The sequence below is a fragment of the Pinus tabuliformis genome, chromosome Q, assembly GCF_031772625.1.
Source record: "Pinus tabuliformis cultivar Carrire ecotype Pingquan chromosome Q, CPIR1, whole genome shotgun sequence".
Lineage (NCBI taxonomy): Eukaryota > Viridiplantae > Streptophyta > Pinopsida > Pinales > Pinaceae > Pinus > Pinus tabuliformis.
This window is the reverse complement of record NC_142296.1, coordinates 347,959,839-347,978,478: the sequence shown is the minus strand read 5'-3', so window position 1 is coordinate 347,978,478 and position 18,640 is coordinate 347,959,839. Positions and strand designations below refer to the sequence as shown.

The window sequence follows — 18,640 nt, the reverse complement described above, 5'->3', positions numbered from 1 at the left end:
TTCCCAATATTCTCTGTAAAAAGGTGACTAAAACAGGACTTTACACAGTCCGAAAAATAGGTTGTAAAGATGTACATGTATCTCTCATTTTATAATAGTTGTGTAAAATTTGAAGTAGGTTATTGTACTTTGGCATATTAGGAACACAAACCTCCTCCAGTTTCTCAAGATTCATCTCTGATTGGCCACAATATGTTTTGCAAAGCTTCATTTGTATATCCCAAACCATAATAGCTGTTAGAAAACTGAGAGAGGTTTTTGTACATGAGGATGTTGGCAAAGGAAACCTCTTTTAGTTTGTCAAATTCGTCCTCATTGGTTTGGAAACCATGTTTGAAACCAATGTGGCGTATAGGAAAAAACATAGTTTCAACTGATTATGAGACAAATGAATGATGTGGATGCAGGAGACGACATGCCAGTTAGGGAATGGAGGGTAACATAACTAGGAGTGCATGGGAAAAGGTCAAGGGAGGTAGATGGAGTGTAGGTGAGTGAGGTTTTTTTACTAGGGCTACCATCAGTGAGTAAATTTTTCAATGAGGACCTAGGTGGAATGATAAAAATTTCAAATGGGACACTCATATGATATAAAAGAGGAATTTTGATCACTGATGGAAGTATGCAAATACTGACAGTTTGACACTAACAGCTCCAACTTTGCAAAACTCCGATATATGGCTTGGGACATTGAGTAATTGGTGATAAACATTTGGATCTCCTTTGATGCTACATATATTTCATTGATCCACTCAATCTCACCAATCTTGGCTAGCATGAGGTTCAATGAATGCACTGCACATGAAGTCCAGAAGATGTGATTGTATTGACCCTCCACAATCAGGCCCGCTGCTCTACAAACCTTTGCATTGTCTGTGATAACTTGGACAACATTTTGTGACCCCACATTTTCTATTGCATCAATAATAATTGTGGAGATGAATGTTGCATCTTTTTCCACTCCACTGCAATCAATGGCCTTCAAAAACATTGCTCCTTGGGGACAAATTGCGATAAAATTAATTAAAGGGCAATTTCTTTGGTCTCTCCATCCATCAGAAACGATTAACATCCCTATTTTTGCCCATGTATCACAGATTGATTGTAATTGTCTTTCTGATGTTAACAAAGTGGTGCGTACCTTTTCATACCTGGGGCTCTTGTATCCTTTTGGTGCTTCATTAACTGCTTTAATAATTTGTTGCAAATAAGGAGAGCGCACCAAATTGAATGCTAGCCCATTTGCATAGATGCAACGAGCAACATGCTCATCTGCAACTTCTCTACCCTGGTTATTGAATGCTGCTTCAAGAGGTCCTAGAGTAGGTCTTTTATTAATTGTCAGAACTGGTGTAGATGGCAATGAAGACTTGGTTGTAGAGGCTTGCACAGGGAGTTTTCCCTTGCTGAATTTCCTATCAGCAGCATCTTGCAAAGATGCATAAAACTTAACTTTTGCAGGACTCAAACCTGTCCCAGGTTGGCCATTTGGACCATTGCATACTAAGTTACTAACACACCTATTTTAGTTTGCCCATTGAGATGGGCCTTCACCCTAGTGTATGAGCCATTTCAAATGCTATTTCATTCACTACATCTCCATTTGTACAACCCACCACAAGAGTTTTTGCCAATAATTTCCACGTATTGGCATAAAGGAGATATCGGATCTTTATTGACATTTATTCCTTCACTGGGTTCATGCTGTGATGGTTCCATGTTTATCACACCTGCATTTATAATAAAATATAAATCAATAAAATTATCATTCTCAAAACAAAATTCTAAATTGTTATTCCTAATATATATGTGTGTGTGTGTGAGGCAAAATAAAATTACAAAAAAATATAAAATTCTAAATTATTATTTTATAATAAATAATTTAAAATTTGAATAAATAAATAATTATATATATATACCTAATTTAAAAACTAACAAACAAATAAACATATAAATATTAATACAAACATATTGATATAATTATTAAAATAAAGTTACAACATAAAATATTTTTTTTATTTAGAAAAAAATATTTTAATTTTTAACAACCAAATATAAAGTTATACTTATAACTTATAAAAATAAAAAAATTAAAATGAAATACAAAACATATGTTTATTAAACATAAATATATTGATTTAAAATAAATAAATAATTTTATTATTATTATTATCATTATATATATATATATATATATATATATATATATATGTATGTATATTAACGTCAATTTTTTTTTTTTAATTAAATATTTATAATGAAAACTTATTAAAAAACTTGATGCCTAAATTAAAAAATTACCTGCACCTGCGCCGACGACCCTGCTTGACGCCGACTGCTCTGATAATTCTGCTTCAAGACGCGGCTCCGCATGACTACGATCACTGACTTATGCCCGGACGGTTTAATAAATTAAAACTATTATCTGCACAACGCTCACACGATTTTGCTCGACCACAACTACTCCCATGTCTCTGCCAACCATGACTCGCTCCGCTCCTCCCACCACTCGACTCGACTACCGTGACTGAGCCACGCATCTATTTCTTGAATCTTCGACTTTTATAGAATGTGTTGAAGCTATAACAATTGCTAAAGTGAAGCCACACTAACGGGTAACTAAAAGTTCGATTAACGCTAACCAGCTAACCAACAGTAGAACAGGTAACTAAAAGTTCTGAGTTGGCTCGACTGACTGTTAACTGAAGATCTGCGCATGCGTTATCCTCCTCCAAAACTCGCCGGAACTATAGTCAACCGGAAAAATGCCTGTGACTTTGTGTTAACTAAGTCGCTAACTGACCGTACGCGGATCCTAGTGTATCCGTATCCGTACCAGTTTTGTGTTTGGGGATTCACGGTTCCACCTCTTGCCCCCATTGGATCCGGTAACGTAGGGTTTGGGCATTAAACTTGATGAGAAAAACAAATTGAAACCGGGTGGGGCTACAAGACACCCAAAATTTCTATAGTCTCTATATAGAAAGCAATATGCCTCCAATTGGAGCCTTGGGCCATTGTTGTGTCTTTCTTGTATAATGCCTATTCGAGTCACCTTGTGCCCTAACACTTGAATATCTATTTTAGGTGACCTTCTCACATACCTGGACTCCTCCCATCAGTGAAATTCCGTAAAGAGCAGGGGCTTTTGGCTGTGGCGACAATGGGCCATCACTCCATTGTTGTCACTCGGTCTAGTTTTAGCCTTGTAGGGTACCCCTCTCCAAGGCCTGCTAGATTTTGCGGCAACAAGACAAATGTTGGAATGTCTAAGTCTAACTATTAGAAATCCTTCATGTACTTTCTGATTTATTTCTTCCTACTTATTCTGGTAATTAACAAGTTATTTACCATGTAAATATTGAAAATAAATACTAGTACATGCTCAACACATACAGATCATCAACTGAAGGAAAAACAAAAACACAAGTGACACCGTTATTTTTGGACTAATGTCCCCGGACAAACCCAATGCGAGAAAATCAGTGCAGCTATCTGAGGATTTTATTATTAAGCAGTTTCAGAATACAATCTAGGTGCCAGAAATGGCTCACCCAACAGAGAATGCTCTCGGAAATAGTACCTCTCAGTCGGAGACATATATTCTGGCTAGAAATCCCTGGATGAACAATCCCACAGCTCTTAGCTCCAATCTTCCCCATGAAATCCCCCAGCGTCTGCCTCTAGGGTCTGCGTCAGCCTCTTTGGCCCAACGTCAGCCTAGCGTCACTCCAACTAGCCCTGCATCAGCCTCTGGAGGCTCTGGCACTGTGCAGCTCCTGGCTTCCTCTGCGTGGCGTCTGGCTGCTTCTACGTGGCCTCTAGCTGGCTGGGCATCAACCCTCTCTCGGCTTGTGCGCTGATGCTCTCGGTACCCTCTCTGCCTCTCTGTTTCTGTATTCACTGCCCCTTAGCTGCAACTCTGATTACTCCTTCGATTTCCTCAGCAAGCCCTGCCCCAGAAAATCGAATTCTTGATCAACTCAGTGTGTTCTCCAAGTGACCGTCAAACCTCCTCTTGTACTTTTCTCGTTGACAAATCAATAGCCGAGATTAAGTCCCTAATCAATGGCTAAGATTAGATCTAGCTTGATCTATGACTTTTGGACCATTCTAACTCAGTTTTATATTAATTCACATTAATATTTTATTTTCCCTAAGTTTAGACTTAGGGACTCCATTAAAAATGTTGATTATTTTAATATCTCCCAAACTGGTTAGATTCTGCCCAAACCGTTTCTGGGTATTGGAGATCCCATGTGCTTTAGCCTCTCCACCAATTTTCGTGGCTAGAGCACATCCGATGCTACCCCAAATCAATACTCCCTCTTAGCGAAGACTGTGCTCTAGTAATACTCCTCACTGAGCATCACCCTGATCATCCGACATCGGTCCTTGTGTTGATGCTAGGCCTGCTGCCCAACACCTCTACACTGCTACATCATGTACTGCTACCCATGGCCCTGCCACTGCCACTACTGCATCTGTACGACAGCTCCCTCTGCATCTGTGCTGCTGCCCATGGCCCTACCACTGCCACTGCTGCATCTACACTATAATCCCTCTCATCATGCTGCATCGTGCTACCCATAGCACTGCAACTCTGTTACTAAGTAGGTAACTAATCTCTCAACTCTGACATCTCCGTCAGTTCTACTACTCTTCGGGGCTCCCATAGCAAGGTATAATCCAAGAGGTTGGGTACCTTGAGGATCTTGCCCCTCATCGCCTGTAGTCCGTCTAACTACAACTCAATGTCTCCCCACTTTCACGTGGTGCATGAGCACTCATGGCACAGTCATCATTTGTCTCCACTTCTTTCTCTGCCCTTGCTGGCGCAACCTTTTGGTCTCAGAAGCCTCTCCCTTGTTCTTCCTCCTCGGACACTGGCTTGCATTATGACCCAGTTCCCCACAGTGGAAGCATTTGACCTTGGAGAGGTCCTTCTTCTTTCGTTTTTTCTGCTTTCCCTCAAATGCTAGGGCAACATCCTCCTCTTCCTCCTTCTTGATTCTGACCTCCTTGCGGCTACTTCTTGCCTTGGTTAGCATTTTGATCTCTTCCTGACGAAGAGCCGCCCATAGTTCCTCCCAATTTGGAAGGATCGGTTTACCCATTATGCTCTGGACAAATACCTCCCAGTCCTCTGATACTGCGTTCAATGTGGTCCTCACCATTAGTTCCGGATCCGATGTGACCCCTTTGGAAGTCAGCTGATCCCGGATCTCCTTGAATCGACCGAGGAAGATGTCAATATGTTCTCCTTTCTGCATCTGATTTGACCGCAACAATTTTTCTAGTAGCATCTTCCTCTGCACGGAAGTATGCTGATACAATTTTGTCAGGGCCTCCCACATCGCATTTGCCGTGTCCTTTTCGGCAATATGTGGTACTACATGGTCCTTGACCCCATCAAGGATGATGCTCTTGGCCCTCGCCATTGCCTCCTCGTACTTATTGTTCTCAGTCGCATCAACTGGGATCGCTATCGTTTTCAAGGCGAAGTCCTTGAGACGATTCTTGTCTAGAACAAACAAGATCCTGGCCTTCCAGACTACGAAGTTTGAGGCTCTGTCCAGTTTGTCCTAATCTCTTACCCCGTTCATTACCATCTCGTTGCTCCTCTTTCGACTCTTTCGAGTCTCGCTACTTCCCTCTTGGAAGTTCTCGGTGTGACTCCTTCTAAGCTCGATTTCCCTCCTAGAAACCCCTTTGCCAATGTCGAGATGCCCCCACTCTGATTGTTAGTGCAGCTGCACCACTGATCCGGATTTCTTGGCTAGAAATCCTCGCTAGCAACTTCCTCCTCCTTGGTCTTGCCCTATTAGGTACTATTCTGACCACAATACCAAACCAACTTCACTCCGCAACTTCTCCATAGCCTCCTATGCCCTAGAAACTGAAGGTTAGAGCCTATAGACTCTGCACAATCCTGACACCAGCAAAATGCGCTCCTCCTGGCCACGGGCGTCAATCCTTCTTGACTGAGAAAGATGACCGAGCACTGCATACATCAAGTCTGCTCCTTTTTAACACTGCACTGATCCTTCTCCCTTCTCAAACTTGATGACGCAAGCATTGCGTCACTCCTTCCTTGTTGCTTTTCTGCTAGGAATAGCTTCTGTCACTCAGGCAGTTGTTTTTGCTACTGCTGCTCTGCTCAACTGATGCCCTCAGTTCTCCTGTGATCTATAACCACGCTCTGATACCATGTTGGAATTTCTAAGTCTAACTGTTAGAAATCCTTCATGTACTTTTTAATTTATTTCTTCCTACTTGTTCTGTTAATTAACAAGTTATTTACCATGTAAATACTGAAAATAAATAGAAGTACATGCTCAACACATACAGATCATCAACTGAAGGAAAAACAAGAACACAAGTGACACCGTTATTTTTGGACTAATGTCCCCAGAAAAACCCAATGCGGGAAAACCGATGCAGCTATCTAAGGGTTTTATTATTAAGCAGTTTCAGAATACAATCTGGGTGCCAGAAATGGCTCACCTAATAGAGAATGCTCTCGACAGTAGCACCTCTCTGTCAGAGAGATATTCCGGCAAAAAAACCCTAGATGAACAATCCCATATCTCAGCTCCAATCTGCCTCACGAAATCTCACAGCATCTGCATCTAGGGTATGCGTCAGCCGCTCTGGCCCAACGTCACCCCAACTAGCCCTGCGTTAGCCTCTGGAGCCTTTGTGTCACCCACGCTGGCTCTCTCTGGCACTGCGCAACTCCTGGTTGCCTCTGCGTGCCTTTGGCTACTTCTGCGTGGCCTCTAGCTGGCTCAGCGTCAACCCTCTCTCAGCTTATGCGCTGATGCTCCCGGTACCCTCTCTACCTCTTTGCTTCTGTATTCACTACCCCTCAGCTGCAACTTTGATCACTCCTTCGATTTCCTCAGCAAGCCCTACCCCATAAAATTGAATTCTTGATCAACTCGGTGTGTTCTCCAAGTGACCCTCAAGCCTCCTTTTATACTTTTCTCGTTGACAAATCAATGGTCGAGATTAAGTCCCTAATCAACGGCTAAGATTAGGTCTGGCTTGATCCATGACTTTTGGACCATTCTAACTCAGTTTTATATTAATTCACATTAATATTTTATTTTCCCTAAGTCTAAATATTAATTCACATTAATATTTTATTTTCTCCAAGTTTAGACTTAGGGACTCCATTAAAAATATTAATTATTTTAATATCTCCCAAATTGGTTAGATTCTGCCCAAACCATTTTTGGGTATTGGAGATCTCATGCGCTTTAGCCTCTCCACCAATTTTCGTGGCTAGAGCATATCAGATGCTACCCCAAATCAACAACAAAATTTAGCAACTAATCTGCGTCCCCAATACCCAAAGCTTCAATTTTTTTTCCTTTTTTTTCTTTGTTTGATGAAATATCACTTAAAGTAGTATTTCAGATGTTTATCCTTGATGAGAAATCTCTTTTGATATCCATCCAAGTTGGCCAAATGAAAGGTATTAGGACCCACTCTTGTAGCAATGCGATATGGGCCTAAGTTCTAACCATACATAGTCAAACTTACAGTGCTCACATGGTTTTTCGTTTCTCTTATCCCACAGTAACACCGCATTGCCATTTGAAACTCTTTTCCTTTTGCATTCTTGTGAAACACCATTTTGACCTGGGCCTAATAATCAGTAAATTGGGTTTATGCTATCTAACAATTTTCTTCCAACTGGACCAACTTGTCAGTATAGAATTGTAATGCTTCCTGGTTGGAAGTAAACTGTCCCAAAAGCTTATAAACCTGCAACTTCAAATTCACTGCTACGAGCTTACGACCACATCCAGGCCATAGACTAGCTCAAAAGGACTTTTCCCTATAGCATGCTTTTTCATAATCCTGTTGGCCCAAAGTGCAAATTTCGGGCAAGTATCCCTATCTCGTTTATTTTCTGTCTTCATGATGATTCAATCAAGTTTTGGTTGCTTGATTCTGGCAATTTGTTTCCCTGAGAATAGCAATTGGCTGCATGGGCGAAAGTGATGCTATATTTCCAATTGGTAACAGAAGGATACCAACTTTATTGATCTAAATACACTGGCATTGTCGGTAGTTATCTTGTTTTCTTCCAGAAATTTGATGGTCTACTCTACTTCCAATTATATGGTTCTAGTTTAGATTTTTGTAAGTTTGTAATAGTAATATGGTTGATGTTATCTGTGTTGTTCTAAATGTTTGATGCTCCAATGACTAATATTAGATGACTTTTATAAGTTTATATTAATGTAGACAAGTAAAATCATATGTATGTTTTCATCATTTTATCAATTATTTTGACATTCTTCATTTTTATTTTGTATATACAAGCATTCTAATATATGAAATGTATATTATATATAAAACTCTCTCAGGATGGTTCCGTCTTGGATTTTTTTTAGAAATACCTGTCACTTTTGCTTGGATTGGTGGTCCAGACTCTAGCAACATTGGTTAGGCTTTTACATTGTGAGAACTAACAATGCTACTTAATGTCTTCTGATATCAAAGATGATTCAACCAGAGCTTTTTTTCTTTCAAACTTATTTACTTATGCTAGTGTTTTGCTTTGAATACAGCAAGAACAATGCCATGCAAAAGGTGGTAGCTATAACATAGCTCTCTTTATGTGTTGCAATTTTTTAAATTTGGGAACAATTCATTTTCCTTAAGTGCATGTGCCTATTTGTGGTTCTTTTGTCCCATGAAAGTGATATTCATAGATTTCTGACCTAGTTCTTTTTTAAAACTTTTCAAAAATATCATGTGGTTGTATGTTCGAAAAGAATTGTTTTCCTCGTTTACACTTGCAACATCTTTTATTATATTTTCATCTTCTTCATTTCCCTATGTTATCAAATATATTCTTAGCTATTTGTACAATATTTGCACAAAGAGACACCAAATTTTAATTTGAAATCTAATTCATCTTTGTTGTAACGACAGGTGCTTGCATTTGATCTTCTTATCTTTGAATACAGTCATTATGCATGGTCTCGCCCTTATTTTTGGTGGTAAACAAAGCACCTTTGGGAAGGAAAACAATGCTCGTGCTATTATTATTGTTGCTAGTCAAGTAAGTAATACAAGAAAATTTCTTATAGCATTTTCTCTTATACTTTGCACAATTTATGAGTGTAGCATATCTCTGTAAATAAATACGGTTTAGTCTAAATATAATAGGATTTAGAGTGCCCCAATTACATTTTTAATAAGATGATTTCATCTCTTGTATAACCTTTATGTAAATTTTGTTATATAAAGTGTTCTATTATAAATATCATGATGTTGGGTGTTGTTAATTCGGTGTAGCCTAAGTGGTTGTGAGGAAAAGTCGTTATACTCCCCACTTGGGTTGAAATCCCACTTTGTGACACATTGCTCCATTGTTATCAAAACCAGACCATTTTCGATAAAATAGATTGGCTCAAATGGTTTAGGGATCCAAACCAAAATTGGTCAGTTCTGTGTGGAATAGTAAACACAGCGATGGGGACTGTTACCCACCAAAATGTTGATTGTTATGCCATGTATTAAGTCAACTATTGAGAAGAGATTATGTGTTTGTTATGCAACTAGCTCATAAAATAGAAGAAAAGATAGATCAATGACTTTGAGAATTAGCCTCTTCGAGGGGGCAACCTCCTTTACATCATATAAATGAACAATTCTTGGATGATACAAGACCTCCTTTCTATATATAGGAGTCCTAAGGGTCACAATATAATCAAAGCCTACATAACAATAATACTGTAAGGGCACAACAATAACAGTAGTGTGTTTCTATGGGGCACAATAATAACAATATGGGGACTACATGGGCACAACAATAACAATAAAGGGGCTACACTAGTATTATAGGGACCTAACGTGCCCCTCTCCTTAAAAAAATTGTTCTCCTCAATGGTTGAGTAGTCCTGGATGCTTTATATAAAATTATCATCCTCCTATGTGGAATCTTAAGCAGGTAAGTTCTTCCACTTGATGAGATACTCTGAAATTGATCGATTCCGTAGTTGTCGGGTTCTTGTTTCCGTGACTGCTTCAAGTTCCCATATGATTTTTCCTTCCTCGTTAAGTTCTGGCAATATTGTTTGAACTAGGAGCTTGTCACCTATAACCTTCTTTAAGCATGAAACATGGAAACTAGGTGCACTCGGGAAGATGCAGGAAACTCCAATTTATATCCCATAGTACCAATCTGTTGCAACACCTTGTAAGGACCATAGTACTTTGGTGATAATTTATTATCCTTCTTAGCTTGCTTGAGGGACATTTGTTTGTATGGTTGTAGCCGTAAATATACCCAGTCGCCTACATCAAAACTTCTTTTGCTGCGATGCTGATCTGCCTGTTGTTTCGTTTGATTATGCGCCAAAGTGAGGATATCCTTTAAGAGTTGAAGAACTTATTGTTGATGCTCGATGTGATCTTCCACTGCTTGAACCTTAGAATTTTCTCTTAAAGATGATGTGATGGACAGTGGATGATATCCATAAAGTGCCATAAATGGGATCATTTTTGCTACAGTATGGAAGGAAGTGTTATACCGCCATTTAGCCAGAGGTAACCACTTGACCCATTGTGTTTGTTTATCAGATAGAAAACAATGAAGATATCCTTCCAAACATTTGTTCACTATCTCAGTTTTATCATCAGATTGAGGATGATAAGATGAGCTATAAGCTAATTGAGTACCCAGACAAGAAAATAATTCCATCCAAAAATTTCCAGTGAAAATGGGATCTCTGTCGCTTACAATAATCTTTGGGTTTCCATGTAGCTTTTGAATTGTTCCCATAAATGCAATAGCAACTATACTGGCTTTAATTTTGTTAGGGTCTACCTTAACACCCTCATGAGATACAATATGACCCAAATATTCCACCTCATGTACTCCAAAGAAACATCTGGAGATTTTTGCATATAATTGTTTCTCCTCCAATAGTTTGAGCACCCTGTCAAGATATTGAACATGATCCTTCCAAGTCTTGTTGTACATTAGTATATCATCAAAAAATCCTAACACAAATTTTCTAAGGAAGAGTTTGAAAATGGAATTCATCAAACCTTGAAATGTGGAAGGTGCATTGGTAAGGCCGAAAGGCATGACCAAAAATTCATAATGACTCTCATGAGTTCTAAATGATGTTTTCGAAATGTCTTCAATCTTCATTCTAATTTGATGATATCTTGGACGAAGATCTGGCTTGGTGAAGTAAATTGCTCTGTGTAATTCATCTAACAATTCATCAATGCCAGGAATGGGAAATTTATCTTTAATATTGAGCTTGTTGAGCTCCCTATAATCCGGACAAATGCGCCATGATCCATCCTTCTTGTGCACCAATGCTACTAGAGCAGAGAGAACTTTGGCTAGGTTGAATTATACCGGCCTCTAGCATTTCTATAACCATACGTTCAATTTCACTCTTTTGCACATAGGGATATCTGTAAGGTCTGATGTTTGGAGGAACACTTCCTGGAATCAAATGAATAGCATGATCATGATCACGAATAGGTGGGAGGCCTTTGGGAGTCTCAAATACCTTGGAATGATTGTCCAAGACTTTTTGGAGAACTAGAGAATAGATGATTTCGATGTTTGAACTTCTAGTGAGAATAATTGTGCAATTACGTCCCGTTTTTCTTTCTTTAGAAGCTTTGTCATGCCATTAGAGGTGATTATCTTTCCTGGTTTCCCTGCGATACCCCTTAATTTAGCTTCCTTTCCTTTTAAAAAAAATCAAGAAAAGTTCTTGAAAATTAAAATCTATCGTACCCAAAGATTGTAACTAGTACAACATCAGCACCACCCATTGGAATAGAAAGCATTGGCCTATTCAATACATATTCCCCCATGGTTAGCTTGATATTATGGCACTTTCCAGAGCAATTTATAGTTCCTCCATTTGCAACCATCACTTGACACTTTGGTGTTGGATATAAGAAGCAATTCAATTCCTTGGCTATCTTACAATGAATAAAATTATGGGTACTATCCGAATCAATCAACACTATTACCTTTTTCTTCTTGATATGTCCTTCTATCTTGATAGTTTGAGGAGTGGTAATTCCTGCCAATGCATTACAAGATATAGTTGGATTCATTTCTTCTTTCTTTGGGGTTGGTTCCTGGTGTATATCCTCTTTTTTTACGTTTCTTGTTCCTTTTCTTCCTCCTCTTCATCATCTATGTAAAATAATTTCTTCTCTGCACACTTATGACCTTTAGTGTATTTGCTATCACACTGTAACAAAGCCTTTTTGCTCTTTTTTCTTCCAATTGTTGTGGTGTCAACCTTGTAGGTTGTGGAAGGATAGGAGCAACAACACTTCCATTTTTGTAGTTGGGAGTGGTAGACTTCCTTGTTGTCATAATTTTTCTTTCAACTTTTCTTGCCACTCTGAATGCCTTCTCCAATGAGTCAGGTTCCCAAAGGCGAACCTCATGTTGGATGTTATTCTTTAAATTCCCTATGAAGACATCAATCCTATGCTCCTATGGAATATCATTTACCCTTATATTCAATTTTTGGAAGTCCTCAATGTGCTCTGCCATTGAACCCTTTTGTTTGAGATTTATCAATTGGCCAAAGAAGGTGTTTCTCTTTGTATTCTCATAATGTGCTATCATTTCCTCCATAAAAATGGACCAAGTGACAAGTGGTTTATGAGAACAAAGCCATCAATATCATGCAAACTGATTGGGTTCTAAATATAAAGATGCAATGCGTACCTTTTATGTGTGTTGCACATTATGGAGATCAAAATAATGCTCCATCCATAGTATCCATGTTACTGGATCCTTGCCATCAAACTTCTTCATATCATTCTTTGGAATATGGTGGGTCTTCAATCCAAAGTTAGAGTCTCTGAAATCATTATTAACATTCATTTTGTTCTCATCATGAGTTTCATCAAATACCTTTTTGTCGTTAGGAAGCATTTCTTGTAACAATTTTGTCAAACCTTCCTTCAAACTTTCCATCTTAGCATCCATGTTTGCTTTTAATCCATCCTTTAAACCTTTCATGTCTGCTTTTGATCCATCCTTCAAACCTTCCATGTTTGATTTTAAACCCTCCATGTCCCCTTTTAAGGCATCCATGCCCCCTTTTAGTTCATCTTTGGTTGCTCTTTGTGAGAGTGAATTTTGTTGCACTTCGTTTATAATTTTGATATATCATGTTGCAATTCTTCCTCTTCATGCGTCATAGTAGAGATTTCTAAGGGATTAATGGTTGTAGAGTTTTTTTTTTTGGGAGGCATTTTAGAACCCAATACTGATATCTATGCTTCAATATGCCCTTGGAATCACTTCAAACTGATTTTTCAAACAAAAGTTATGTAAAATTTTAAAAAATACACACCTTTTTCTTGCTTTTTAGGAGCTCGATATTGAAGTTGTTGTATCTCTGTAATTTTGGATCTCCAAGGTCTGAAATTTCATCCTGTGGTAGCCCTCTGAGTCTTCTTTCCAATTCCACAAGTTAGACTGAGATTGGATTCTTCAAGAAAGAGTTATTCCTGATCTCCCATGATGACCTGATTATAGACTAGTTCAATAGAGTGAACTTGTATGGAGTGCCACATGTCATTGTTTCGACCTTCAATCTTGAAAACGATACACAAGAAACCAGAGTCTATGCACTTTCAGTCATGTTTTATGAAATTCAAATCCGATGCTCGGAGAGAAAGTTATGACGATTTTCCCTAGGTCACCTATTTGAGATTGAATTCTAGAGCCTGCAAAAACCCTTAATTCCTCAGATCATATCTACAAAAATATAGTGAACCAAGCTCTGAAATTTTTACACAAAGTTAACCACGATTTTGGTTCCATGTGGTCAAAATTTCAGCTTCGGAAGCTTTGTAGAAAAAAATTATAGCGAAAATACCAAGATGACTTGTTTGAAGCAGGGAAACCCTAAAATCCAAAGCTTTGATACCAAATGTTATGCAACCAACTCATAAAATACAATAAAAGATAGATCAACGACTTTGAGAATTAGCCTCTTTGAGGGGGTAACCTCCTTTACATCACATAAATGAACAATTCTTGGATGACACAAATGACAAGACCTCCTTTCTATATATAGGAGTCTAAGGGGTCACAATATAATTAGAGTCTACATAATAATAATAATGTAAGGGCATAACAATAACAATAGTGGGCTTCTATGGGGCACAATAATAACAATATTGAGACTACATGGGTACAACAATAACAATAAGGGGGCTGCACTAACAATAACAATAAGGGGCTACACTAGTATTATAGGGACCTAACAGTGTTGCTGTCAGAATCTTGTACTTGTCATCATTGAACTAAAACATGGATCAAGCCTTCATAAACTCCCTTAATAAAGTAGCAGCAACCATCAACAAATCCTTTTCCAAGGGGATACTCACTTTGCTGCAGCAACAAAAGGAGCATGAGTTGGGACACAAAATCTTTAAACATGGGACAAATTTAAAACACATGTGGGTCATGGTGAATGCTCTTTTCAAACTAGTACTGGAGGCACTCCTTTCCAAAGTACACTAGTTAGAGGGGAAGAAATTAATTTGGGCCATAAAACCAGCTATGCTGCCCTAATACAAAACAAGTTCTTGGAGTACCCTTGTGAAGGGGTCACACTTCCAGTTGCCTCTTGTCTCAGTAGTATAATGATGTTGACTGCACCTATACCTCCTTACAATGATGACGTAATGAGGAGAGCCTTCAGATTGATAGTAGAGACCTTTCAGGATTTGGATAATAGTGAGGGTCCTACATTTGGGAAGAAGCTTGAGATTCTAGAAGTCATGGCTCTTGTTAGATCTTATGATATCATGTTTGATTTGGAGTGTGATGACCTGATTCTCCAAATGTTCCAATGCTTCTTCAGCATTAGGAAACATCATCCTGATGCAGTCATAACACATATGCAGTCTATTACCACTCAAACTAGCAGGGGTCCTATAAGGGGATCCTTGAAGGGATACTACTAGGCTAAGGGCAACAAATGGAGCAATATTCCATTGTCACCTCGGCTAAGGCTCCCTGCTTTTTACGGACTTTCACCGATGGGAGGAGACCCGCTATGATGAGGATCACTAAATGGATAGACCATTGATAGGGTGAGGGGTGATCCTAGAAGCCTATTCACAAGAGGCTCAAATATGTGGCTTGCTTACTTTGGAGGCAAGGTTAAAGCTCTCGAGGAAGGGCTTAAGGGGAATTTTAGGTTTGTTTAGGGTATGTATCTTATAGTGGAGGTTCTTAGGCCTTGGAATTCTTGTGAAAGCTTGGATTCCCAGTGATCCTTGAAGTATTAACCTTGATGGTGCATGGGACCAAGTGGACCCGAGGTTAGGTCAAGGGGATAGGATTTAGTTACCAATGATATACTTGACCTAATTAGGGAGGGGAAAGGGATCAAGGAATGAATTTTCAATGAAAGGCAATGCAAAGATCATAGTGAGGTTTCTAGCCTAAGGGAAACCAAGGGAAAGAATTGGTCTTCGAACTAGGGCTTCGATATCTTAAGATCCCACCGCTGGAATCTCATGAAATTTGGAGGGATGCTTGAGAAAACACCAGCGCAGTTGTGGACCAAAAATCGAATTATTTGGATGGCTAGATTGTGAGATATTTGATGCCCTAGGTGACCTATGGGGCTAGACCTAGAAAAAAGAGGAGAAGGTGAAGAAAAATAGGTTTTAGGGTGATCACCTATGGTAGACCAATATTATGAAACCAGCTCACAAAAGATAGGAAAGAAAGATCAACGCCTTAGAAATCAACCTCTTCGAGGGGGCAACCTCCTTTACATTACACAAATGAACAATTTTTGGGTGATACAAATGACAAAACGTCCTTTCTATATATAGGAGTCTAAGGGGTCACAATATAATCAAAGCCGACATAACAATAATAATGTAAGGGCACAACAATAACAATAGTGGGCTTCTATGGGGCACAATAATAACAATAAGGGCTACAATGACAATAGTAATGGGGGAATCACTAGTATTATAGGGACCTCACATGCCCCTCTCCTTCAAAAAAGTGTTGTCCTCAATGCTTGAGTAGTTCTGGATGGTTCTGTATAAAATTCTCATCCTCCCATGTGGAATCTTCAGCAGGTAAGTTCTTCCACTTGACAAGATACTCCGAAATTGATCGATTTCGCAACGGTCGAGTTCTTGTTTCTGTGACTTCTTCAAGTTCCAAATATGATTTTTCCTTCCTCGTCTGGTTATAGCAATATTGTTTGAACTTGGAGCTTGTCACCAATAAACTTATTTAAGCATGAAACATGGAAAACTGGGTGCACTCGGAGAGCTACAGGAAGCTCCAATTTGTATGCCATAGTACCAATCTTTTGCAACACCTTGTAGGGACCATAATACTTTGGTGATAATTTATTATCCTTCTTAGCTTGCTTGAGGGACATTTGTTTATATGGTTGTAGCCGTAGAAATACCCAATCACCTATATCAAAACTTTTTTCGCTGCGATGTTGATCTGCCTATTGTTTCATTCAATTCTATGCTAAAGTTAGGTTATCCTTTAAGAGTTGGAGAACTTGTTGTTGATGCTCAATGTCATCTTCCACTGCTTGAACCATAGAATTTTCTCTTAAATATGATGTGATGGACGATGGGTGATATCCATAAAGTGCCATAAATGGGGTCATTTTTGTTGTAGCATGGAAGGAAGTGTTATACCACCATTCAGCGAAAGGCAAACATTTGACCCATTGTGTTTGTTTATCAGATACAAAGCAACGAAGATATCCTTCCAAACATTTGTTTATTATCTCAGTTTGCCTATTATTAGAATAATGCTATTTAGTGTTTAATGCTCATTCTTATTAGTTGTTTCTATTTTTATCTTTTTAGCAGTTTCTTAGAATAAACTGGTTGTTTCTATTTCCTAATAGAAACTTGATGTTTCTATTTCTATAAATATCTTTGTATTACTTATTGAGCTTCATTTGCTCATGTAAATCAATTCAATACATTCATTGATTATGGTATCAGAGCTTAGGTATTTTTTCGAAATAATTTTCCATTAGTTGGAAAATTTCGTGCTTCATTTCGAAATTGCTCTCTAGAAATCTGAATTTTTTTTTTTGGGGGGGGGCGTCGTATTTGTTTTCCGCTAGAGTTTGACAGGCCTTGACAAAACACCACGGGAGGGTTTTGTTTTGTTTCTCGCTCAGTTGTTCGTGCCACAGCCGGATCGAATCTTGTCATAGACTTTCGAGCAGGATATAGATGCCAACTGCTTTGTATCTTCCAACGTCCTGCTACTTCGACGCCCGGCTTTCAGCGTTTCTCTCTCTGACAACTCGACAATATTTTTTTCTTTCTTCGGCATCGGGGAAATTGTTGGGCTCGACTGCTCTTTGTTTCGAGCTTGGCTGTTGTCGGTCTTGCCCAGGCTGTCACCTCTCCACGGACTGATTCTATTTTAGTTAGCTGAGTTGGAGGAACCCACACTGCCAGAAACCCCAGTCCGCTGCAGAGCCGCTAGCCACATGTTTCCATTTGCCTCGGCTTGCACAACGTTTTCATTCATTCAAAACGCCGAATTGCTTTCACGTAGAATTGGCCGTGAGATTAAACAATTTGGAAATTGCTCGTCGATGTTGGAGAGTCGACAACACGCCATGAAAATTGGTTGAGGAGTGAGAACACAGTGATGATGTTCTCCACTGTAACCGTCTGTCATCTATAACGCAATCAGTCACACGATATTCCCTGAAAATTTGTGCATACATTTGGAGGCGAGCAGTTGGTATTGCATGGCAGAGGCACGTAATAACACGATGGAGGCAGTCTAATATCATCAGACAGCGAATGTTGCAGAACATTCCGAGCAGACAGAGTCTGCCTTTTACGCCTTTATGGCTAAAAGGTCTTCAGATCATATCCCGTCTTCAGCCTAGTACATTGACTTTGGTGCATCACGCCATTTCTTTCACAGGCGTGACTGGTTTATTGACTTCTCACCTTTCAGTGATTCTGTGGTATTCGACGGAGGTGAAGAGTACACAGTGGTTGGAAGAGGTACAATTCAGATCCAGTCTGGTGGGTGCACACTTATCTTCCTGAATGTGTACTATGTTCCTGGTATGGAAATTAATTTGCTGTCTGTCAGCCAGATTATGAGGAACTCTCCTCAGCTTGATGTAGTGTTCATTGCGCACAAGTGCTCCATTATCGACAGGGAGACTAGTCTTACAGTTGTTGCTGGCCTAGAGGATCATGGTCTATACAGGTTTCTTGACACTGGTGATTCTCCAGAAGTGGCTCTAGCAGCTCGTGTTTCTCCCATTAGCACTCTGTGGCATCAGTGATATGGGCATCTAAATATGCAGTATCTCTCTCAGCTCTCTTGGGAGGGACTTGTGTCAGGGTTACCTGATGTTCAGACTCAGCGGTTGGGAGTATGCTGTGCCTGTCAAGCTGGCAAGCAACATCAGTCTTCATTCAAGGATGGAGAATCTTAGCACGCATCTAAGGTACTCCAGTTAATTCATGCTGATATTTGTGGTCCTATGCATACATCTTCTATTACTGGTTGCAAATATTTTTTGCTTATTGTAGATGATTTCAATAGAAAGATGTGGGT

General features: G+C 39.2%; 1 protein-coding gene across 5 annotated transcripts in view; it reads left to right on the top strand.

Moving 5' to 3' along the window:
* LOC149219613 (Sodium Bile acid symporter family) overlaps positions 1-18,640 on the top strand; it is a 524,785-nt gene that overhangs the window by 406,606 nt on the left and 99,539 nt on the right. For 4 of the 5 annotated variants that reach the window (XM_089384430.1, XM_089384427.1, XM_089384428.1 and 1 more), the window contains one exon: positions 8,956-9,085. The exons of the other annotated variant lie outside the window; for it this stretch is intronic. In XM_089384430.1, coding sequence (XP_089240556.1) covers positions 8,956-9,085 — 130 coding nt within the window. The remainder of the gene's footprint in view (positions 1-8,955; positions 9,086-18,640) is intronic. 5 annotated transcript variants of the gene reach the window in all.